Raw genomic sequence first — 24,166 nt, forward strand, 5'->3', positions numbered from 1 at the left:
AAGCCGTTCAAGTACCTCAACATTTGGCAGGAGACGCGGTCGCATCCGAAGTATAAGGGAGGCGTAACATCCTCCTCTAGCGGCTCCTCCAAACGGTCAAGGTCGGTATCCCTATCCGACGCCGGCTCCGAAGACGTGGCTAGCCAACTTGCCGGAGCTAACTTGGGTAGCCCCGACACCGGCCTGAGCGGTTCCCAACGCCGACCGCAATGAAGGAAGAAGGCGGCGGCCAACCGCCGTCACGCCGCGACTCCATCCGGCGATGCTTCCGAACCCGCTTCCGTTGCCGTTTCCTATGCGCCACCTCCACCCCCACCAACTCGTTGTGGGTGATTTTGGCCTAACTCAATATGGCCGATAGGTTAATTATGACCCCTGAGCAACTTCGATCGCATGATGCCATGATATTGGGTCTCCAAAAACAATTTGGGGTAGTGCCGTCAGATGAATAGTCTTCCACGAGGGTATTTTTAGCCTTTAATTATGTAATTTTTAATTTTTAAGAGTTTAATTATGTAATTTTTAATTTGTAGGAGTTTAATTATGTAATTTTTAATTTTTAGGATTTTAATTATGTAATTTTTATTTTTTAGGATTTTAATTATGTAATTTTTATTTTATTTGTAATTTGTAATATTATTTCGGTTTTTTAATGAATTTTAATATTATGGAAATGTTTTTATTTATATTGAATAATAGAATGATGGGACCCTTGTGCTCGTCCTTGCGGAAGAGCACGACTGTGGGTGTTGTACTCTTGCCTAAAAGCAGGCAGAAAAAGTGGGGCCGGACCCACAACCGTGTTCGTTGACAAGAGCATGGTTGTTGATGCTCTCATCGACATATTGCAATTCAACTTGTCATTTATCAACTATGTCAATCATTATCTATATACCATATGTGGATTCCCTCATTAACAGATTTTTATAAATATCTACACTCATTTGATTTTTGTATAAAATTAATTAATACTAAGATTATTAAAATTAGAGATTATATAATGCAAAAATGCTTAAAGCTAGGAAGTGGGATCCGACTAGCAGAATTCATCAAGCTAGTAATGTAGTAATCCAAACAACAACCAATCAGAACAACAATTAATGTTAAAATTGCATATCTTCTTCAACAAAAATATTGATTTTGCAACACACAATATAAAGAATTAAAGCGAAACTTCTACAATGGATATAACTTGGATTATTTTTAAAATAATGAACATTTATTCAAACTCAAGAGCAATTTCATGGATGTATATTGGAATGGAATAAATATTAGTAATTGATGAAGTTTGTTGCCGACCTCCCTCAATTAGCCGACGTGGGTGTGCATGCATATAACATATTCATGTTAATTTCCATCGAAAACGATGTGAAGCCACTTGAATATTGATGAGATATTATTTGGATGGATATCTAAATTTTGGTATCATCATCCTCATATTTTAACTATATTTTTTATTTGATATATTTATACTAGCCACTTGATGGGTAATCGCTTCAAAATCGAGCCCAGGTTACGATATCACCAACTGTGGTCGACGAATCTGCAAATCATTCACAGATTACCTAAAACGATGATATTACCAAACGGGCTAACAAAATTTCATACAAAATTGAATGCAAACCCTAAAATCGATGGCCGACCTCTCTTTGAGGAGCTGGGGCTTGAAACGGTGGAGTGAAGGGGTATAATTGTGACTTGGCCGAATTTCACCAAACGGGCTTCGCGAGATTGAGCAATATCGGAGGGGAGGACCTGGACAGTGTTATAGGTGAAATGCAGGTAGCAATCTTAAATTTCATCCGGATCTTGATTGGTTTACCGGGTCACGAGATAGTATATCAGTACAACCAAACGGCTGATATACCTCCGATAGGCGGCCCTATCAAGGCCTATCAATACAACCAAATGACCCCTTAATGTATACGTTTCAAAATTCAGTATTCAAAGCAAATTGTGTAGTTGTTTTCATCACAATATTCACTCAAAATGACGTCGTTTAGGAGTTACGAAATAAAACAAAATTTAAAAAGTAGAAACGTTTAGGACTCTTCTAATTAAACCAAAAAATGTACAATTCTCCTAAATCCAAAATTAGCAGTCACTATAACACGTACGTCGTTTTAAAATTAAATGTAAGAACGACGTTTATCAAATATATAGTTAAATAAATCTTTAAATATATATTATTCAAACATATTAAAATTTATTGAATGAAAATTATAATTAATAGTATATATTATAAAAAGATTACTGAATGATAAAATATAAGTAAATATATATATTAAATAAAAAAAATATTGAAATTAATTAATCACTTTATAGTTTATACATTAATCAAAGAGCTTTATTTCACTTTTCCACAAGCATGAGTTAGTCGTAAAATATCTATTCTCAATTATATTGTTCCATTCCATTTAATTAAATTTGTGCTATTACTTCTAACAATTTTGAGTTTGTTGTTCATTACATTTTATACTATTGTTTGCAGTTAAATGCATAACGTTTTCTGAAGTTAATAAACGGCACGAGACACGACAATTTTTATTGGAGAAGCATGAGGGCAACATCATAGTATTGACATATGTACAAGTACTTCTACATGTATATTTGGAAATGCAAGAAAAAACCATGGCTCAAAACACACCTAATTTGACTCTACCACCACAATTTTAGTATACCAAGTAATTGTGTTTGATTGGTCAATAAGAGTTGTCATCTTCTCCAAGTTCATGTGGTTTTGGGATCACCTGAGAATAAAGAGCATATTATAAGCTTACAAGTTTAACAAATAGCAAAATATTAAAAATGTAAAGACATCTGCAATTTGGTTGCCTTCTAATTACTTATGAATGACCAATGTCTCATGATGATTTACTAGAAATAAACATTGATAGTTGGCCAAACCAACATCAAGGAATCAAGTTATCAGTACTTCCTCCGTCCCACTGTAAGAGGCCCCGAGATATGGGAGTCATTCTTCTTCCAGCAAAAAACAACACTTCTAATCTCTCCTCTTTATTATCTTCTCACTTTTCTATTTTATTCTTTCTCCTACTTTATCATCTCCCCACTTAACTCACGAAACACAACTTCCCTAAATCACGAATCATCTCACCAGATATCAAACAACTGGTCCAAGAGCAGCTAATTGAAAGTTCTTCATCAAAGATGGTATCTAACATTTTTTAAACTATCAAAACTACAGAAAATTGGATACCTCAATGCAGCAAAAACTGGGAGAACCCTTTCAAATATTTCGTCTTCTGTTCCCGTACCATCAATCTGCAAGTAGGTAAAAGTTTTCACATTGGATAGATTCTAGAGCGTTATCGAATGGAACGTTTTTTTCCCATCCACAGAAAGTACAGTAATTAGCTGTGACCGGTTTACCAAGTGATACCTTGTGAAGTTTTCCTTTCTCGGAGTAATACTTGATCACAGGAAGGTTGAGTTCTGAAAATACGGTTAACCTTTCCTTGACTGTATCGATATTATCATCAATTCGCCCCTACACGGTAAACTTCATTTGTTGACAGTTTGGGAAAGAAGAGAATTAAGTAAATGACAGGAGAAACTAGATACGTGGAAAGCACCTCATTGCGATTTAGTACTCGTTTCACCATTTCTTCTTTAGGACAATCGAAGAAAAGCACAATGTCCGGTTCAACCCCAACCTACAAATACAGCAATCATATGGATGCAGCGTGTGAAAGGAGATGAGAGTACAAATCACTGAAAAGAAAAACAAAGTTCAAGACTGACTACTTACAACTCGCTCATACGCTATTCGGTTCTCTTCACTTCTTGGAAAGCCATCAACAAGAATTCTACGGTTTTCACTTGCTTCAATGGCGTTTTTTATCAGTTTAACGGTCACTTCTGAGGAAACAATTTTCCCTTCCTTGATTGTATCAAGAATCATGGAACTGCAGATGCAGTATAGAAGTTGCATCGAGTAAGATATCTATGTTATAAACAATGCGCATATTAAGGTTCTTACCCATTTTCACTATCGGAATAGATTTCTTTCCTCAACAGATCCCCAACGCTCAAGTGGGTAAACCCGAAGGTATTAACAATCCTTGTACATTGAGTGCCTTTTCCACTCCCTGGGCCACCTGTAATATAAATATAATATCAGATCATCCGTCCGGGTGTTGAAGTGGATTGTGAACAGCCAAAACCATGCTATTTAACGAAGTCTCGTTTATATAAAATTGACAACTAGATATCAACAAATGAGAAAGAGAGAGATCTGCGCTCTATGGATGTTCGGGTAGCTCATTTATGAAATTTAAGCATAAGAATACTAGAAACAATCATGGTCCATGATCACGGGAAACACTTGGGGATGCTTGGTGCATGTAGATTTTCGAGAAATTATCCTTGAGTAATGAATTTGTTTGACAATGTGATGTATAAGTAAGAAAATGCACACGTGTTTGACTTCACTTGAGCAAATGAAATTTGAAACGAGGTAACCAAACATGACTTCATAGACTGAACACAATATCATCCTTCAATTTCATAAACATAACAAGGCTAACTAAAGGAACAAAACTTCACATTATCATTGAATTTTAACAAAAGACGGTACAACAAGATCATCAATTTGGCTTATCAAACATACGTTAGTAATGATAAAACAGATAAGCAGCTTATTATATTGTTATTACCTAAGACAAATGTTACAAATGGTTTCCTTCTTGCACCAGAGACTCCATCTTCTGCCTAAGTCAATTAAAGAAAAGGCTCAACAAATAAATCATCAAAAGACCGTCCATGAGGGAACAAAAATAAAAAAACTTGTATGGTCGATAAAAAACAGAGAAAATTTCAAACGCCAAAATTAGATAAATGACCTCGAGCTGCAACTATGTTATGATAAGTGCTACTGAGGCAATCTGCCTCGCAGATGTTGTACGTAAACAATATTCAATATGTCCAAAAAGTGAAAGAATGAAACTTTTGTATGGTACAAAACGCTCAAGCTAAAAAGATGTAGCAAAGCTAGCATTGCAGAAGCAAAAATGAATACAAACAGCTACAAAAATGTAGCGAAATCAACATATCAACGAAGCAATCATTCTATCCGAAACTAGCACAGAAACAAGAAAACAAAACAGAGGAGCAGCACAACACACATGAGGTCGTTATCCATCAATTCTCATCCCTAAACTATAAACGTAAATTATAACTAAGGCACCCTAAATAAAGAGAATGTAGACTAAAAAAAATGATGAAATCCCTGCTGATAATCAATTACGCGTATCTCCCAGAATTTAAAGCTAATGGCCATATAACCAGAGGAAGGAGCAAAATAAGATGAAATCAACCTAAGCTAAGAAAATTGAATACAAAATAAACCAATGGTGTTCATGAATTAAGCTCATCACAAAACTAAATGTTCGAGAAATTAACGAAGATAAGGAACATAAAATCCTACCGAATTTCAATTCTAGTTGAATTAACGACATCTTCTATCAAAGTATTCGCATTAACATAAGGATGGAGAGAGAGCTCAAAAATCAAGATCAATTTTTTCCAAAAAAACTTAATAAAGCGGAAGAAAATGAAGCAAATCAACGCAGAATTCAGAACCTGTGTATAAAAAAATTGGCAAGCATTGAATCCATAGGGCACCTGCACCTGAGGATTGAAGAGCGTTACTGAATCGCGCCAAAATTTCACAGAACAAGAATCGAAGTAGAACAAAATGAGAATGCTGTATTACCTGATTTAGGCTGCGCGATTTAGACGAAGAAAGCAGCGGCGAGAGAGACACGACGCGCCTCCACATTTGTGATTCTTTGCGAAGACCAGAGAGACAGAGAGCTTATTTGAGTGCAGCTTCGGTTTGGAGTTTAAGAGAGACTTTCGTCGAACAGGTCGTGGGCCATGTGTAAGCTGTTTGCAGCGAGCGTTTCTGCAACGCTTGCCTTCAATTATTATTTGTCTGAAATCTTGCGCATCAACCAACCGACCAATTTTCATGAACCCATAACTGAACCAGTTATCGAAACAGGCGAGTTACAATGGGAAAATCGGGTTTATGGGGCACTTTACACTAAAGATTACGTAAATGTACCCATTTTGTTATCTATTCCAAAAATGGGAAAAACGCCAACCACATTGGCGTTTCTATTAGTAAAAACGCCAACCTCATTGGCGTTTATCTTCGCGTCGTATTGGAGGTGTATTTTCGCCAAATACAGCGGCGGGAAAAAACGCCAATGAAGTTGGCGTGTTTTAAGGTAAAACGCCAATGTAGTTGGCGTGTTTAATTAATAAAAACGCCACTGAGGTTGGCGTGTTATGCTTAAAAACGCCAATTTGAGCGGCGTGTTTCTGTTGAACCATATCCTTATCAGATCTCCCCCAACATCGCGACCCTAAACACTTTCCCTCCCCAAAACGCGAAAACCCTTCCCAAACGCATAAAAACCTTTCGCTCGGGTCGACCCGGTGGTGGATTTAAGCGTGGATATTTTGAATTTGGCTAATTCTTTCAACCATTAGTCCTTCTAATCGGTTAGTATATCAAATTTTAGACTCATTCTTCTAAACATTAGTCTTCCAATATTTGATTGATTGTTGTGATAATATATATTGTAGTGTAATTAATATAATAGTTTGACCAATTATTATGGGTACACTAATATTTTGATGGATTATTATGATAGTATATATTTTAATGGAAATATTTTGACCAATTGTTATGCTATTATATGTTATAGTATATTTTATGGATTGTTATGATAATACATATTGTAGTGTATTTAATAGAATTATTTTGTCAATTTTTTGGCTGACTCTACATAATGATGAATGTAAAAATAATACATATTTATTTGTGTTTTACATTATTGCAGATAGTATGACGTGGTGTGTCAATTTATATTGGGGTGGAAAGATAATTCCCGGAGCAGTTATTTCGTATGATCCTCCTTTTGCTAAAGGATTCATTATGTTGGATGAAACAATTTCGTACGATGACCTTGTGGAAAAAATTTGTGAAAGGATGGGGATAAGCATATATGAAAACAATATTCAAATAATATGGAAACGTACTATATGCTTTGGATCCGGAGTCACGTTTATAGGTGTTCAACTAGAAGAAGTATGCATGCAACTAATGTTTAGTGAGAGTATGGTTATTGGAGGTGTAATTGAATTATATGTTGAGTATTCGGCAATTACTCAACATCATAGTCATCATGTCATAAGTTATGATGTTGGTACGTCAACGAGAGCCCAAGAACCATATTTTGCTGCAACACAAGATTTTGATGTTGGTACGTCTACGAGAGCCGAAGAACCATATTTAGCTGCAACACAAGATTTTGAAGCTGGAGGCGTGCATTTAGGGGATCGTGACAATTGTGATGTGGTGGAGGACATAATAGGTCCTGATAAAGCCGACTTTCTTGATCCACAATCACCTTATAATTCTGAAGATTCCGACACGGTTAGTACAGACTCAGATGGTGATCCGTCGGATGATGAACAATTTGTTGCTTCAAGACCATCCATTCCACTTGGAGAAACAGCAGTTGGAGAAACATCAGTTGGTGGAAGGGCAGTTGGAGGAAGAGTAGTTCCACAGTTCCCACAGCCTGGAATCAACTACTTTCGCACCTTACCAGGTCCATATGATAGTTTTGATCCCAAAAACTTTGAGCGTGATGATCCCAGTGTGCATTATTGGAGTGAAAAGGATCCTACCAATGTCGGTTTGCATACTAAATTTAGAACGAAGTTGGAATTGAAGGCAGCTGTGACTCATTGGCATTTGGAAAAAATCCGACAATATACAGTTGTTGAAAGTAAAGGAAAGAGATGGCATGCAGTTTGTAAGTGGCCACAGGGAAATCCGAAAGATAAGTCCTTACCGCCATGTTTGTGGGAGTGCCGAGCAACACTGAGGAAGCATGATGAACACTGGCAAATTAGAGTGTTCAGCACTGCTCATACTTGCATGGGGGATCGTAACTATAATGGCCACGCTAATCTTTCGTCGGGTATGATAGCGTTGAGTGTTCGCCATCAGATAGAAAACGATCCTTGCTACAAGGTAAAAGCAATTGTGGCGGATATTGAAAATAGATTTCATGTCAAAGTTAGTTACAAGAAAGCATGGTATGCTCGGAGGACAGCGATTGAGCTTGTATACGGTGGATGGGAGTGGTCGTTCAAAGTTTTACCAGCTTATTTGAATGAAGTGCAAAGACAAAATCCTGGCACAATTGTGGAATGGATGCACGATGACATATTAAGCAATGGTATGAACAAGGTATTCAAGTACGTATTCTGGGCTTTTGGACCAGCTGTGGAGGCTTTTCAACTATGCAAACCAGTTTTAACGGTTGATGGAACTCATCTACGTGGACGATGTCGAGGTAAAATTCTTATTGCCGTTGGATTTGATGCTAATAAGAAATGTTTGCCTGTTGCATATGCCATTGTTGATGAGGAAACCAAAGAAAGTTGGAATTGGTTTATGGAACGCATTAGACTTCATGTAGCAAAGCATGAAATATGTGTCATATCTGATAGGCATGTGGGAATCATAGATGCAATGAATTCTCCCATATGGAAAGAAGAACCCAATGTGGGTCATCACAGATTTTGCTTGGTACATGTTAGAAAGAATGTTTTGCAGAATCACAAAGGTATCATGGTCAAAAGACTTGTTTGGAAAATTTGTATTGCTACCAAGAAGCGCAAGTTTAAGATCAGACGTCGTTTACTTCGAAACGTCAACAACGAGGCTTTGCAGTACCTTGATGCCGTGGAGTTAGAAAAATGGAATCTGGCGTATGACAAACACAAAAGATGGGGTGAGGTTTCCACTAATATGGTGGAATCTTACAACAATGTGTTGAGAGGCGCAAGACAACTCCCAATTATTGGGCCGTGCCTGAATGGACTTTGCAATGTTCACGAGCTCAGTTAATGCCTAAAAGTCGCGGTCGATACCGTACTACTAGGATTCCTAATCAGATGGATGTCCGTGAAGCTGACCAGCCACGAGCCCGACGCCGATGTAAACATTGCCGTCAACCAGGTCACGACAGGCGCAACTGCCCGAATGCTCATTCAAGGATGGATACTCAGTTGGTAGATGATGCCGCTGACGATTTTTTGCATCCACCTCCACCAAGGATGGATACTCAGTTGATAGATGATGCCGCTGACGATTCTTTGCCTCCACCTCCACCAAGATATGCAGTTCGAGGTCGTCATTCTGTCAGTCACACTGATGATGTCGATCACGATTTTATGCCTCCACCTCCACCAAGATCTGCAGTTCGAGGTCGTCACTCTGTCAGCCACACTGGTGGTACAGGCGAACACATCGGTCTCAGTGATTTCCCACATTCTCCACCTCGGTCTTCTGTGCGAGACGAATATTTTGGGGTTGATTTAGAGAATGTCGTTGTGCGAGAGACTCCTCCGTCTAGACTCTCAACCGCCAGAATCGGGAAGGGGATCCGTAGCTTTTTTACGCGGAAAAGGCGAGACAATTGAACGTATGCATTGTGTAATATTGGATTTCTGTATTTAGCAAGATTTGGACTAATGTATAGGGTAATATTTGTATGTACTTATATATTGAATAATGATGAAATGATTAAAAACTCTTAACTGTGGGAGCGTTTTTTTATAGGACACGCCGATGTGAGTGGCGTGTTTAAAGAGACGCCTACTTAATTGGCGTCTTTTCACTTTAAAACGCCAACGTGAATGGCGTGTTATTACTGAAACACGCCAACGGGACTGGCGTGTTTGTTCAGAATGTCCGCTTTCGGCGTAGAAAAAACGAGCAACGAAAAAACTAACTTAAAAACGCCAATGGCGTTGGCGTTTTTAAATAACACGCCAACGGGAATGGCGTCTTATTAAAAACGCCAACGGGAATGGCGTGTTTGTTCAGAATGTCCGCATTCGTCGTAGACAAAACGGGCAAAATATAAACTAACTTAAAAACGCCAATAGCGTTGGCGTTTTTAAATAACACGCCAACGGGAATGGCGTCTTATTAAAAACGCCAACGGGAATGGCGTGTTTGTTCAGAATGTCCGCATTCGTTGTAGAAAAAACGGGCAAAATATAAACTAACTTAAAAACGCCAATAGCATTGGCGTTTTTCACAAAGACTTACATTCACAAAAACGCCAATATCTCTTTATTTGCCTGTTTTCATTTTCATTTCTACTAGGAAATAATAATTCAGACATCCAAATACTTAATCATAAAGACTTAAAATCAATGAGTTCAAATCAAATGAAAAAACATCAATATCAAATTACAGTAATATCAAGAGTTCAAATTAGTTCAATCGTCACGACGTTTCCGCATAAACAGACGCCGTATCCCCTTCCCAATAGTAGATGTAGATCTAGGGATCCTTGAGGGAGGAGTATCTTGAACAACAGCGTTCTCAAGATCCTCCTGCACAGACGACCGCGGTGGAGAAGCGGGGACATCACTGAGGCCAATATCTTCTCCGGTACCACCGGTATGGCTAATAGAATGACGGCCTCGAAGTGCAGAGCTCGGTGGAGGTGGGTCCTCAAAATCGTCATCGGAGTCGTGTACGAACTGAGATGACGACTCTCCGCGGACGGTTTTCTGCTTGGTTCGTCGTTTTGCCTTTTGCCTTATGGGTACGTCCACGTCCATTGCAGAGCGCTGCGAAGGAGGGTAGTCCATCAGCTGAGGCTCCCCGGATATCTGCAGTCCTTCTTCAACCATCCTCGAAATGGTTTCCATATCCGGACAGAAATGTCCTGTCGCAGCTCGGCCACTTAGATAGTGACGTATTTTGTGAAGCGTCTCCACCTACAATTTTTCAAAGTTAAGTACATATCATAATATGAATTTGAATAAGTAATCAGGGTTTAGTTAAGTATAAATAATGTACCGTAAAGTTATGAGAAGATGCGGTTTCGTGGAATCCCTCTTCAGCATGCACGCCGGGTTTGGTTAAATACACCACAGTGATCTGGCGAAACCAATTCATATATTCTTCCGTTGCAACAGGCTCAGTACTGTCCTCCAGATCAGTCCATATCGTAAAGTGTCTGTTGTCCCACTCCTGTATATAATTGGCGTGCCATTGAACCCAATTCCGACCAGCTTTTCCACGGCGATCCTGTTTCAAAAAATCAGAACCGTGGAACCGGGGGAGATCCGGGATATACGGTTGGACAATCCCGAATTGGCGCAACACTCGGTGTGGCAGGTGTGGCTCAGCCAGATTCCAACAAATAAGCGTTGTGATCGACATCCATATAGGACGACCGGCATCACAACTTTCCGGCAACTCCCGGTGGAGATAAGGCCTCCAAATAAACTACATGTGATACAAATTTTTCAAAATAATTTCCATAAAAACAAAAAACAAAAACCAAAAACATTTTATAAATATATGAAGTACCTGATTAGGATGCATCATGGAGAACTGATCTCGGAAATTTTCAACACAATGTCCGGGTGCTTTTACATATGACGCCGGGCCATTCCATCTAAAAAATTTAAATTATGAGCGAAGAACACGAAAATTGATGAACATTAAGTTTAAAAACGCAATTAATGAACAACTTACGCGCTTGCACATGGTAGATAGTCTGTATGCACGGGATCTAGCATCCTCGGTCTAATATTTGGGATTCTCTCCCAAGCCCAAAGTTGTAATAGAGTTAAGGCTCCCCCTACATCCGTCCTCTGACCAACGGCCGCTTCACACAAATTGTGGTACAAGCAAGCAAGCGTCGCCCCACCCCAGCTATATGTAGAACACCGTTCTATATCCATGAAAAAGTGTAGGTAGAAGAACGGAATTTTATTTCCGGTGGCGTTGGGGATCATCAGACCACCAAGTAATAGCAGACAATAGATACGAGCCCGCTGAGCATATATGTAGTGTTCGTGGTCATTAGACAGCTCAATCCTCAATTGGCGCGATAAGCTCGTCTGCTTAAAAGCCATTTCCTTCAACTCGGATGCTTCCGGTATGAATCCTATAAAATCCACACACCTGTCCGTCCAATATCCCGCGTCCGTCGGGGGGATGTAAGTTGTCAGAGCCTCTCCATCAACTTTCAGGCCCCATAAGACCTCCACGTCTTCTAGTGTCACAGTCGCTTCACCGACTGGAAAGTGAAACGTGTGAGTCTCTGGCCTCCAACGTTCAATCAGAGCTGTGATAAGATGGTGGTCAATTTCTTTTGGTTTACCACACCTTAACATACCCCCAAACCCCATCTGGTCCACTATTGTCAAGACATGTTGCTGGATGGGAACATCCCAAATTTTTCCTTCAAATCGTCGGCAGCGTACATCTTCGGATGGAACTCCTGCCCATATGTTGTTAGAGACGTGTTGTCTCTGAAAATATAATACAGATGGATCCGCATGACCACATGCAAGCCGACGACGAGAGGTTGAAGATGATGCCATAATTTACCTACATAATTCAAATTCAACAATAACCAACCATAACATTTAATCCAATTTCATAAACCAAATTCAACAATAACCAACCATAAACCATTTCAATAATTAGATACAATTTAATCCAATATCACAAAATTGAACACCAACATCAAATAAGCAAGTTACACAACATTGCACATTCAAAATCATAAACCAATTCACCTACACAAAATTAACAATTTCAATTAACAATTCGCCCAACCTACCAATTTCAATTTTGCCTAACCTAAACAAATTTAACAATCTAAACTAATCAACCAAAACCCACATAAATCAAAACAATTTGCCCAATTTTTTAGCTATAAAAACCCTAGGGTTTAGGCTTATAATCAAATTTATACACAAATTAACTTAAACCCAACACAATCCAACATAATAATCAACAATAATATCATTCAACCAATCCGAAATGCATAATATTTCTACTCAATTCACAACCCATTACAAACCCTAGCTATCCACCAATTACTATAATTATGTAAAAGGTAAGCATACTAACCGAATAAAATAGATGAATTTGGGGGAGAATAGCACCGATTGATGAATGTAGGCCGAAATCACGGAGAGAAGGCGCGCAGCTGGAGAAATCGCGAAGGCTGTGTGTTGTGAGGTTTTCGCGATTTGGGGGAGGAACGCCTGGTATATCAGTCTGATTAAACACGCCACTCAGAATGGCGTTTTTCATGATTAAGTAAATACGCCACTCCGGTTGGCGTCTTTTACAAAACGTCAATATGTTCGGCGTTTCAACAAAGAAAACACGCCATTTACAAATGCGTTTTTTTATTTATACACGCCAACCAAGTTGGCGTGTTTAATCGTAATTACAATCCGAGAGCATACACCCAAAATACGGCACAAGTATAAAACGCCATCATCGTTGGCGTATTTACCTTAAAACACGCCAATGACGTTGGCGTATTTACTAATAAAAACGCCAATGTGGTTGGCGTTTTTCCCATTTGTGGAATAGATAACAAAATGGGTACATTTACGTAATATTTAGTGTAAACTCCCCCATAAACCCGATTTTCCCAGTTACAATATTAGATCTTACTATGTCAATATGATCTATACCTTATAATTTTGTATTGTATTATATAATTAGTAATCAATTACTAATAAACCTAAATTAAATTATGCATTTCCAACTTTTATTCAAAAGCTACTTACTGAAACTCATTATCTAATTTTATACATAATTCAGTAATTAACAAAGGTTTTACTCAAACACTTATTTTCTTGGTGTTGTTCTATCTTTGGGGACTTTACTCAAACACCTTGTGAGTTGCTCTATTTTCAGCTGTCTGTGGAGCTTTTTATCAAACAGTTTGCCTGCGTATTTTTGCTGCTCTGATTTCTTCAGAGTTCAGATTGCTTGGCAGTTGGCACCCATCATCACCTTTTCTTTCTTTCTCCTTCCATTGCTATGATTTTCTGAGTTTTGTGAGGCTTATAGACATTGGTTGGACTTTCATTAGATTGTGATTAAATTTAATAATTAAAGCTTTTATCACTGTAAAATACTCTTTTTCAATATTTGCAGTAATATTAGCATCAATTTTACCAAAACTAAATAAAAATCGAAATTCTATAATTTAGAATTTAAATTGGTGTGTTTCCCCAATTGTACACTCCCTTCAGCTGAGTGATCAGTCCCTCTCCCGTTCCCCGCTATGCTGCGCCTCCTAAGCCGCAAGCCCGCGGCGTATTTTAGCCAGGGCCGCCGCTTCCAACATTCAGCTACTGCCCTGCTAATGAAGGAAACCGGCCTCTATGGATTCGACCACTTGAAAACCGCCAAAGGCTTCCAACGCATGGTCGACGACGCCGTTGAGCGGTAACTGCACCAACTCTGATATCCTCCTCCCGCATTCCTTCAAAACTCTGAAAAATTACATTATGTTGCTCATCGTTGATTGATAGGTCTAACGAACTTGTTAATTATATCGCTGGAATGCCTCCAGCACCTGAAATCATCAAAGCGATGGATGAAATATCTGATGCGGTATGTTTGTTTTTTTTTATCTCGGATTAGCTAATTAGTATAAGCTTAGTATTGTAGGTGAATTGCTAACATTGGTTTGAGTGTTTGTTTGGTTGTTTGTTTCTGAAGGTTTGCACAGTGATAGACTCTGCAGAATTGTGTAGGCATACTCATCGAGATAGGTGAGCTCGATTTATTTGACTGTGTGTTGTGTGTTGTGTGTTGTTTTACTGAAGTGGTCTAAAATGTAAGTTTGATGCTTGTTGTAGGGAATTTGTTCGAGAGGCAAACGAGGCATCTCTGCGTTTAAATGAATATCTACATGTGAGGTGACTACACCCAGTGGTTTGTTCTCATAATCGAATCACTGGTAGTTTGGCAACGTGAATGAGAATCTCTGCATCTAAACCATAGCTTGGAAATAAATTACTGCAATTTTCTAATTTTTCATTATGTCAGCAACGATTCTTTCAATAACTGAAAAAAGTACTCCTAGGTCCTAACAGTAACATTTGGTAGGTTTGAGTCCTGTCATATGTGGTTCTATACTTGGAATAATAATAGTGCATGTTAAGTTCAAACACCTAATGAGCACCAATGTCTGTAAATACAAGAATATAAAATAGTAGAGTGAATTACTCGGGAAGATTGTATATATCATAAACTTTTTATGAAAGAACAGTGGTATTTTTATTTTTCTGTAGTTAAGATTTTGTTACAATAAGTTGTTTATGTTTGATATGCCAATAGCTAGATAAAAATTTGACCTTGACAGTGTCCGAAGAAAATATATTTCAGTATTAAATATTAATCCTGATTTAAAACATATTGTCTGCTGGAATTTTCATTAGATTTTGTCATGGGATGTTTTTGAATACCATATACTGATGTATTATGAATACTATGATCTGTTAGCATTTGTGTGAATATAGTAACATTAAGCTATTGTTTGCAGTATCTTAACTCGAATCCTAGTTTATACAATTCAATTTTAAGAGCTGAACAAAATCATCACTTGCTTACTGAAGAGGCTCTAAGGGCTGCCCGTCATCTACGCACTGACTTAGAGAAGGGTGGAATTCACCTCAGCCCTGGTACATAGTCTTTGCAAGAAGCTGGCTAATCATTCCATCTTGTCCATTTCTTTTAAATATTACAATATATTCTGATTTTCTTGCAGAAAAATTGGATCGAGTTAATCAGCTTAATATTGACATACTCCAACTTTGCAGAGAGTAAGTGCATAATTCTCCTTAAAAAGGAACATTACGGTTTTTTTATTTCTTATTATTTCTGACAAACTTCCGTGGTCATTCTCTGCCTTTTTACTATTTATTTTTTGAATTTGTTTAGACCCTGAAAGCTCCAGTCTTGCATTGAGTAACGACATTGTATTCCCAGAAATATTAATCACAACTATTTGGTTCTTTATATTTTAGAAACTATGGCTAATGGTCATCTGCTTTTGAACAAGGGTCTATTTGCTGGATGGAATGCATAGTCATGTGCTCCAATGTAAATGACTTATTGTATTGGTGAACATGTATCATATTGACTGGGTAAAAAACCTTGTGCAGGTCGAATGCCCGTAATACTGAATTTTGTTTTTAATTGGAAGTACTAATTTGGGCATACAACAACTGACTCCACGTCTATTATACATTGGAGCTTTTGTATTTTTGTTTTAATATTAGTAGCCACATAACCAGTTATTACCACAATTTGATTCAGTGCATATGAGTGCTTCTCTGCTGGAAGCACTTCGATGGTTTAACAATTGCATTCTAGCCTAATACATTTATTTTCCCCATCATGCCACACTCCATGCATGTTTTTAGCCTCGCATCTTTCCGTCAAATCAGCTATGTTGATCTCTATGATTATCCTTTGATTTGTTATACATTGTCGTTTGATAAGGTTCAACGAAAATATCATCACTGACCCAGGTCATGTTGATATATTTCCTGCTTCACGTATCCCAAAGCAATTACACCATCTTACTAAGGCCATATATCGCCCTTCTTCGTTTTCACCAACGACAACAGTAGGAACAGGCTCTAATATTAAAGAGAAAGGACTGCGTCTAACAACAGAACCTAACCGTCTGTGTTCGATTTTGCAGCTGGTATCTGACAATGAGGTACCTCACCTTCTACTTGGGTTTTACTCATTTCAGTTAAATATATAGTCCCCTTGCTCCTGGACCGGTTGATGAAGTTTTCTATGCCAAAGAAGAGGTTATTTGTATTACCATTCAATGTATCTAATATCTCCAACGTGTACAATTTGTAGGTCATATAATACATAAAGCCAGGCGGTTACAGTTATTTTTGTAAATCCATAAACAGTTATTCCTTGTTTTTGGCAACTTGAACTCTTTCTTCTTGTTGAATCATCTAGGTTGAGTTGATAGAAAGCACCCAAACTGTTGCTTCTTTTGCCAGACTTCATCTTTCTAGACTTACTAAATTATGTCAATCTTATCCAGGTTAGGAAACTCGCATACATTGCTGGAAATTCTGCACCACGTGCAAACCTTTTAGTCCTCGATAAGCTTCTTTCAGCACGTCACGAGCTTTCTGAGGTTAGCATGAAATGGTGGTCTTCAATGAAGATATAAACTAATTTTTAAATTATGAAATTGTGATGATTTCGGGAGAAAAAAATGGTCAACAGAATATGTCATTCTAGGTCCTTTTCCCTTGAAGAACAAAGAGTTCTTTAAAAATTTTGGATTGCAAGAAAAATAGAAATAGCTTGATGGATGCATGAATCTTCTATCTTCTCGAGTGATTGGTGCACTTAATGTTTTTGGATGGAGACAGGATAATTCTCAAACAATAAATTTGATATCATAAGATGTTATTTTCTACAATTACCTAAAAAAATATGGATTTCTTTTTCTATTTGGGTGTATTTTGTCTTGCTTTGGTATTTTCACATTTATCTTTCTAGCAGAAAACCAGAGATTAATACCATTTTTATGATCATTTTGCACGGAATTATACACAGGTCTTGGGTTATAAAACTTATTCTGAATTTGCTCTGAAAGGGAATATGGCTTCATCACCTGAAGTTGTTGTATCTTTTCTGCATGAAATGAGTAAAATGGTCAGGCCCAAGGCCGAGGAGGTATGTGTCTATAGTGGCCTAGCTTATGCAATCTGGTACCTTTACTTTCCCCTTTTCCATCACCATTAGTAGGTTTGTCATCGCAGGAGTTTAAGAAGATTTTGGATTTTAAGAGGGGAAGAATGGGACAATCTGTTGAAGACCTGGAGCCATGGGATGAGGCATATTTCACAAGAATGATGAAGTCCAATGCTCACGATCTGGATTACTCAGTTAATTTGCACCTTAATTACCTTATAATTCTCAGTCAGCTGCAAATTTTGCATAAATTTCAGCTTGCATCTGAAAGAATGTTTGTAGGAATTCCAGCTTGCATAAAACGCTTTAAACACTTGTAAGAAGAAGAAAATATGATTTTCTCTGGTTGTTATATAATCGATTTTGATGGGGAGATCCGCATGTTTACATTATTGGATCAGCTGATAAAGACTTCAGATCTTGTTAACATTTCTTGCATCCACTGTAAATGCAACAATTTCGGGATGAATTGTGCAATAAATTTAGATATTCACAATATGAAAGTAGATCATGTTTTTGGAACCTGGCTGGCATTTTTCGGGATGATGGGAAACTTACTCAAACTTATTCTTCATGGAATAACAAAAGATAGTAAAATAGGCAGAAACCTGCATAATAAAGAAGTCTATTATTTGACTCCTTAGCTATTATAAAATATTATCTGACTCATTTTTATTAAAATTCTGCTGTTTCCTTTTCAGGCTGTTGCATCATTTTTTTCTTTGCCACAATGTATTGAGGGATTAAAATTTCTGTCTGAGTCACTATTTGGTGTGAAATTCCGGGAGATTCCTCTCTGCCCTGGTGAATCATGGCATCCAGATGTTCTGAAACTATCTATACATCATCCTGATGAGGTGAATAAGTGGATATATGCTTTAAGTGGTGTATTTTATAGTCAGAACATAACACAATTCCATTCTTTATAATTTGATTAATATTCTTTGATGCAGGGGGACTTAGGGTGTTTGTACCTTGATTTGAGATCAAGAAAGGGAAAACATCCTATTTGTGCACATTTTGCTATCAAAGGGGGTCGTAAAATCTCTGATACTGACTACCAGTTACCGGTATGCAAAGATAACTAACTATCCTACTTGTTTGATGATTTTCCCTCTCCAGCTAGCTATTTTTAATTAGAATTCTTACCATCATTTCAGCCATTTCCTGTGTGCGAAACTCAACTGTTATCTCCTTCCACATAACCCCTCAGATTTCCATCATGTCAAGTGCAATATATGTTTGCAATTGTTGTGTGGTAGACATATATGTTGGTTGATTGTTGGAGACAGTTGTATATCTTAATCAGTGAGTTTCTTATATTATAGAACTATTGCAGGTGGTAGCCCTAGTTTGCAATTTCTCAGGTTCAAATCTCCAGTCAGTGAGGCTTCACCATTCTGATGTAGAAACTCTATTTCATGAGTTTGGACATGCGCTTCACTCGTTGCTTTCAAGGACAGTAAGTATGGTAGAATTATATGGCATCCTCCTGGTTGGAATGATCGTAATCACTTAAGGTGGTTTTTCTCTCAGGATTACCAACATTTTTCAGGGACCAGGGTGGCGCTTGATTTTGCTGAAACGCCTTCAAATCTCCTCGAGTGAGTAGATTTTTAGCTATTTCTCAACGATTTGAACCCTAAATAATAAGCATAAAACTTTGGATTTTAGTCTAGTTTTTCTCTACTAAGCATCACATCATGTTTATTGATGGAGCGAGTAAAGATTAAGATACCTTGTGAAGTTGCACTTGCTATTCATTACTGTGTGTGACATCTATAAAGTCTTACTTATCCGAACGATACTACTCTTATATTCATTAGTCATACGCATGCAAGAGTGCTGAAGGAGTATGTCCTGTTCTGAGCTCTATTAATCTTCCTTCAATCCTCTTGGGTGATTACAGGTACTATGCATGGGACTATCGGTTCTTGAGGACATTTTCCAAGCATTATTCAACCGGTGATCCAATACCAGAAAACATGGTAAAATCACTGCTTGGAGCTAAAAACATGTTTGCTGCGACTGAGTTGCAACGCCAGGTTGGTAGTCCCAGAGCTAGATAATCAACTAGGGATCGTACATGATAGCTTGTAAAGATGAACTTTTGACATTTTATTCGTCTTTTCAAGGTCTTCTATGCATTGGTTGATCAAGAACTTCATACTCAGCTTCCATCCTCATCTAAAGACTCAATATCTATAGTAGCAGATTTAAAAAGAGAGCATATGAGTTGGGGGTACGTGGAAGGGACATGTTGGCATACCCGATTCAGTCATCTTGTTAGCTATGGTGCAGGTGTGTCACTGTTGTTTTCTTACATCGGGCTTGCCAGTGAATATCCATGAGCTATCTAAACTGAAAAATAAGAACGAGGCATGATTATCAAACAAAATGACTTTTGGCCTTATACATGGGATAATAGGCTAATTTTAAAATACAGAGTTGTGGTCATATTCTAGTCAATTCCATAAGGTTTGCAAACAGAGTATTAAATCAGAAAGTTTCAACTTTTTGCAATTGTCATGTCGTCAGTGTAAAAACGTCTTTTGTTGATGCTTCTAACAACGCCGGTTCATTAAATTAAGTATTTAGTCTCTTATTTTCCTTTTGTATTTTATTTTTAATAGAAACAACGTCGTTTTGTACACGGATGAGACAATTGCGAGAAATTGCAACTTCGTAATTTAATATTCTGTTTTCAAACCTTATGACACGGACCAAAATTTGACCAAACTTTTTTATCTAAATTACTTTTCTTTTATACATTTATGAAGATTTTCCCACGGGTGGAAATGTTAAATTTATGCAAGATATTAGATGCTCCAGGCTAATATCATGATAATTTAGGATTATTTATAATAAGCTCGATTAAGCGACTTTACAGCTAAATGAGATTTCGTTTTCCTTGTCATTGCACCAGGCTACTACAGCTACTTGTTCGCGAAATGCTTCGCTGCCACCATCTGGCAAAAAGTATTACACGAAGACCCGCTGTCGCCAGATGCAGGGTCTGCCCTTCGTTTTAAATTTTTGCAGCATGGTGGAGCAAAAGACCCGGCCGTCATATTGAACGATCTTGTTGGAGAGAGTAGTGCGATAAGGAATCAGAATGGACTCATCCCGGACATTACTAGCCTGGCCGAGGAGCTCACACTATTCAACTAGAGCTTGCTTTCCTCGGAAAACAACATGAAAGTAAATTAGGGGCCAATTTTGGAGGGAGGCAAACAATTTTGAGGCATGCGTCTGTTTAAATTATTAATCTGTTTGTCTCTAGAAATTTATGCATATAATTAAATGTTTTTTAGTGGTAGGAATTTAATTGAATGCGTATGTATTAAATATTTGTTGGGATCATGGTCTAATAACGTTGAGCAATGGTTACCAGTCTAAATTTCATACATATATGCTTGATCCTTTTAAGCAAAAACGGCACCAAAACATGCTTAAATTTGATACGAATATGCTCGATCCTTTCAAGCAAAAACAGTGGAGAATACATACATATTCATGCTATACTAATCTTGATACTATCACTGTCATAATATGACTGTGATACAGAGCCATTTGAATCCGCATCCCAACTCCTGGCCTCATTCACTAAGTGAGATGGATGCTCTGGAATCTTCAAATCTTCAACGTCACCTTCCAACATCTCCAACACTTTATTCATTGATGGTCGATTGTCTGGATTCATTTGTATGCACCACAAGCCAACTATTGTCATCTTCTTAAGGACATTCTTTCCATTCTCATTCACATCATCAACATTGTTGTCCTCTTCAACAATTCCAAGATCCTCACCTTTATTAATGCAATCATATATCCAATCTGGGAAATACTTGTTTGGATCATCCTTGTTGTTTACACCTGCCATCTCCATCAACAACATCCCAAAACTATACACATCGGCCTTGTGTGACACTAGGCCAATGCTTCTGCAATTGAGTTCCGGAGCAATATAGCCTATGGTGCCTCTTGCAGCCGTCATTGTCACCGCTTCCTTGTCTATGGAGTATAACTTTGCTAGTCCAAAATCGGTGACCTTGGGGACAAACTTGTCATCGAGAAGTATATTGTGGGGCTTGATATCAAAATGCAAGATCTTGATATCACAACCACTATGCAAATACTCAATCCCTCGGGCCGCTCCAACTGCAATCTTGAATTTCATACCCCAATCCAGTGAAGATGTTTTTTTTGGTTTGAAGATATATTTGTCAAGAGAACCATTTGGCATGAAATCAAGTACGAGGGCACGCTTGGATCTCTCCGCACAGTATCCTATAAGTTGGACAACATTGGCATGATGGATCCTCCCAATTGTCCCGATTTCATTGATGAAATCTTTGTCATTTATTTTGGCTTTTCCCAATAGCTTGACTGCCACGTAATGGCCACTCTGAAGCTTTCCTTTGTAAACAGAGCCGAAGCCACCTTCTCCTAGTTTTTCTCGAAAATTTCTAGTCATCTTCTTTATTTCTGAGTAGGAGTACCTGATAGGGGACAAATGGTTGTCACTTTGTAGGAAGCTCTCTATTTCCTCGTACGCGGACAAACGCCTTCTTTGAAATTTGTAGATCAGGAACCCCACTGCGCAGAGAAACCCCAAGATGAATCTTAGTTCCAAGTAAACAATTGCCGAATTAGAAGCATTGAAGTGGTATTCAATATCTACTATCGTTGGGATCTCTCCAACGGATTGAGCAACGATGAGCCAATCTGCATTTCCACACACATGATAGTAAAACAGAGTGAAAACATATTTGTATGACAGAAAATAATCGAGAAGTCTTTACCGGCCTCTGTTTCAGTCCGAAAAATGACAACAAATGTGATGGTGATAATGATCTTTGCTGCAATGCCTACCCCTATAAATACAATAGCTGGAAATTTTCTAAACAAAGTTAATTACTGCCTACATACAAACTCATGCAAATTAGAAATTGATATTAGTAGTCAATAGTTAAATAGTGCAGCACAAGTTTAAAAGCTCACCAAGTATGAGCATTAAAATCATGAGAAAGCCTCCAGTTGGACCTAATAAGGAATACAATCCAAGTTGTTGAGAGGTGTATAAATATACATATATAGAGAGAGAGAGAGAGTGGTGATCTAATGACCTTCAAAATGAGAACGGAGAATCATATCAGTTCGCTAGTCGTTAATATCAGTTGACATCACAAAACATATCAGTTACTTTCAATATCACATAACCCTACTAATATTCATGAATCTACGAACTAATATTAATGAATCATCGAACTAATACGGTTCTCAATTCTCAGTTAATGGCGGTCTTAGGGGAATATGACAACTCTATACATGTATAGATCACCACTTGTTTTCTGTTCTTCTTAATTTATAAATATGGAACAACATATTATCTTACCTTTAGGTGATAGGAAGGAGTGCTTGATGTAGTCTGCAAATTCAAGAACACAACAAGATATCAACAATAGAAATGGAATCCTAAGCTTGTAAACAAATGATCTATCCTTACCCAATTTACGTTGAAGGTCTGAACGGTCGCAACTAACTAGCACATCCGGATCGACACCTTCTTTTCCGTAGAGACACATTAATTTGTACCAATTTAAATTAAATCCATATAGCAGAGACTGATGGATTTCTGAGAGGGACATATTACTCAAAAATTCCGAATCTTGATATCTCCAAGATGTTGCCAGCACAGTATCTAATGTGCACATATGGTCCAAATCTTTGACACGCATGTTTCCAACGTTTATATATGTGTATTTGCTATACTGCTCACAATCAGTAAGTTTGGTAAAGAGGGAAGAATTACGCAAAGGATGCTCGCAGCTCACCAAACTAATGAGCTTATAGGCAAAACCGAATCCGCTTTTAAAAGGACGGTTATCGTCATAATCGGAGGAAGAATGTATAGGGAAAGAGCAGATGTTGTTGTCTGTGGAAATATCGGAGACCCTCATGGTGAAGTTTTGGTAATGGATTTCTTTGACATAGTATTTCCGGGAGTCAACGTACATTAAGGTGACGTTGTTTTCGCATACTAACTCTTGGCCAGGATCGCCACAGTTGCTGAGGCGGAAAGGGGAGCGAATGGGAATGAGGCCACAGGAAGAAGGGGGGCATTTTGCACAACAATTTTGAAAGAATTGAAGTGAAAGAATGAAGAGAGATGAGTAAGTGAGGAAGAGGAGGTTTTGAGTGTTCATCATTCTTGGCTTCATATTTTTTTCCAAATGCAAGGCTCTGGATCTATGGATAACAATAATGCATAATGCTCATTCATTGTATTGTACCCAACATTTAATACAGAAGCTGGCAAACAAATGGATAAACAATAATGCTTATTGGGCTAGTTGCTGACATTGACTTATAAGTCTTCTCTTCTAGTACATCAGATAAATTTTTTGCTTCTATTTCTTTTTTAATTTGGTAGCCAACCATGACTCAATTTTAAAAATATATAGGATCAATTTTTATTAGTTAACTGTTTTACTAGCTGAACCTTTTTGTGGTGGGAATTAA

General features: G+C 37.8%; 3 protein-coding genes across 7 annotated transcripts; 1 reads left to right on the forward strand and 2 right to left on the reverse strand.

Moving 5' to 3' along the window:
* Nucleotides 1–2,515: 2,515 nt before the first annotated feature.
* On the reverse strand, nt 2,516–6,031 carry LOC121782613 (UMP-CMP kinase-like). Of its 2 annotated transcripts, XM_042180533.1 has the most exons (9): nt 5,738–6,031; nt 5,605–5,652; nt 4,680–4,734; nt 4,004–4,121; nt 3,773–3,929; nt 3,597–3,677; nt 3,404–3,511; nt 3,221–3,285; nt 2,516–2,750 (listed from the first exon to the last, which is right to left on the reverse strand). In XM_042180533.1, exons 1-9 carry the CDS (start codon nt 5,801–5,803, stop codon nt 2,747–2,749), a joined length of 702 nt encoding a protein of 233 aa, XP_042036467.1. In that variant the 5' UTR covers nt 5,804–6,031; the 3' UTR covers nt 2,516–2,746. The 2 variants fall into 2 exon arrangements, with proteins under 2 accessions (XP_042036467.1, XP_042036468.1); XM_042180534.1 differs by lacking the exons at nt 5,605–5,652; nt 5,738–6,031 and adding an exon at nt 5,450–5,495 and having other exon boundaries at nt 4,680–4,730.
* A 7,521-nt stretch (nt 6,032–13,552) lies between these two features.
* Nucleotides 13,553–21,052, forward strand: LOC121782611 (mitochondrial intermediate peptidase, mitochondrial-like). Its single transcript, XM_042180527.1, has 17 exons — nt 13,553–14,344; nt 14,431–14,512; nt 14,621–14,673; nt 14,761–14,815; nt 15,447–15,585; nt 15,672–15,726; nt 16,409–16,631; nt 16,980–17,075; nt 17,504–17,623; nt 17,710–17,835; nt 18,343–18,498; nt 18,595–18,711; nt 18,981–19,103; nt 19,178–19,245; nt 19,551–19,686; nt 19,777–19,942; nt 20,568–21,052. The coding sequence occupies exons 1-17, from the start codon at nt 14,181–14,183 to the stop codon at nt 20,810–20,812; spliced, it is 2,124 nt and encodes a 707-aa protein (XP_042036461.1). The 5' UTR covers nt 13,553–14,180; the 3' UTR covers nt 20,813–21,052.
* A 12-nt stretch (nt 21,053–21,064) lies between these two features.
* Nucleotides 21,065–23,949, reverse strand: LOC121782612 (rust resistance kinase Lr10-like). 4 transcript variants are annotated; one of them, XM_042180529.1, is made up of 5 exons: nt 23,151–23,949; nt 23,040–23,072; nt 22,646–22,687; nt 22,447–22,533; nt 21,065–22,240 (listed from the first exon to the last, which is right to left on the reverse strand). In XM_042180529.1, exons 1-5 carry the CDS (start codon nt 23,863–23,865, stop codon nt 21,156–21,158), a joined length of 1,962 nt encoding a protein of 653 aa, XP_042036463.1. In that variant the 5' UTR covers nt 23,866–23,949; the 3' UTR covers nt 21,065–21,155. The 4 variants fall into 4 exon arrangements, with proteins under 4 accessions (XP_042036463.1, XP_042036462.1, XP_042036464.1 ...); XM_042180528.1 differs by having other exon boundaries at nt 21,065–22,369; XM_042180530.1 differs by lacking the exon at nt 22,447–22,533.
* Nucleotides 23,950–24,166: the final 217 nt, after the last annotated feature.

The sequence above is a fragment of the Salvia splendens genome, chromosome 20, assembly GCF_004379255.2.
Source record: "Salvia splendens isolate huo1 chromosome 20, SspV2, whole genome shotgun sequence".
NCBI lineage: Eukaryota > Viridiplantae > Streptophyta > Magnoliopsida > Lamiales > Lamiaceae > Salvia > Salvia splendens.

Bases quoted from the DNA above. Each gene is read 5' to 3' on its own strand.
- LOC121782613 (XM_042180533.1), bottom strand. From the start codon at position 5,803: ATGTGGAGGCGCGTCGTGTCTCTCTCGCCGCTGCTTTCTTCGTCTAAA. The intron at 5,653-5,737 runs GTAATACAGCAT...TTCAATCCTCAG, and splicing joins AATCGCGCAGCCTAAATCAG to GTGCAGGTGCCCTATGGATT. The intron at 3,512-3,596 runs GTGCTTTCCACG...TTTACCGTGTAG, and splicing joins GAGTACTAAATCGCAATGAG to GGGCGAATTGATGATAATAT.
- LOC121782611 (XM_042180527.1), top strand. From the start codon at position 14,181: ATGCTGCGCCTCCTAAGCCGCAAGCCCGCGGCGTATTTTAGCCAGGGC. The intron at 15,586-15,671 runs GTACATAGTCTT...ATTTTCTTGCAG, and splicing joins TGGAATTCACCTCAGCCCTG to AAAAATTGGATCGAGTTAAT. The intron at 16,632-16,979 runs GTACCTCACCTT...AATCTTATCCAG, and splicing joins AGCTGGTATCTGACAATGAG to GTTAGGAAACTCGCATACAT.
- LOC121782612 (XM_042180528.1), bottom strand. From the start codon at position 23,865: ATGAAGCCAAGAATGATGAACACTCAAAACCTCCTCTTCCTCACTTAC. The intron at 22,688-23,039 runs GTAAGATAATAT...ATTCCTTATTAG, and splicing joins CTCCTTCCTATCACCTAAAG to GTCCAACTGGAGGCTTTCTC. The intron at 22,534-22,645 runs GTGAGCTTTTAA...GAAAATTTCCAG, and splicing joins GATTTTAATGCTCATACTTG to CTATTGTATTTATAGGGGTA.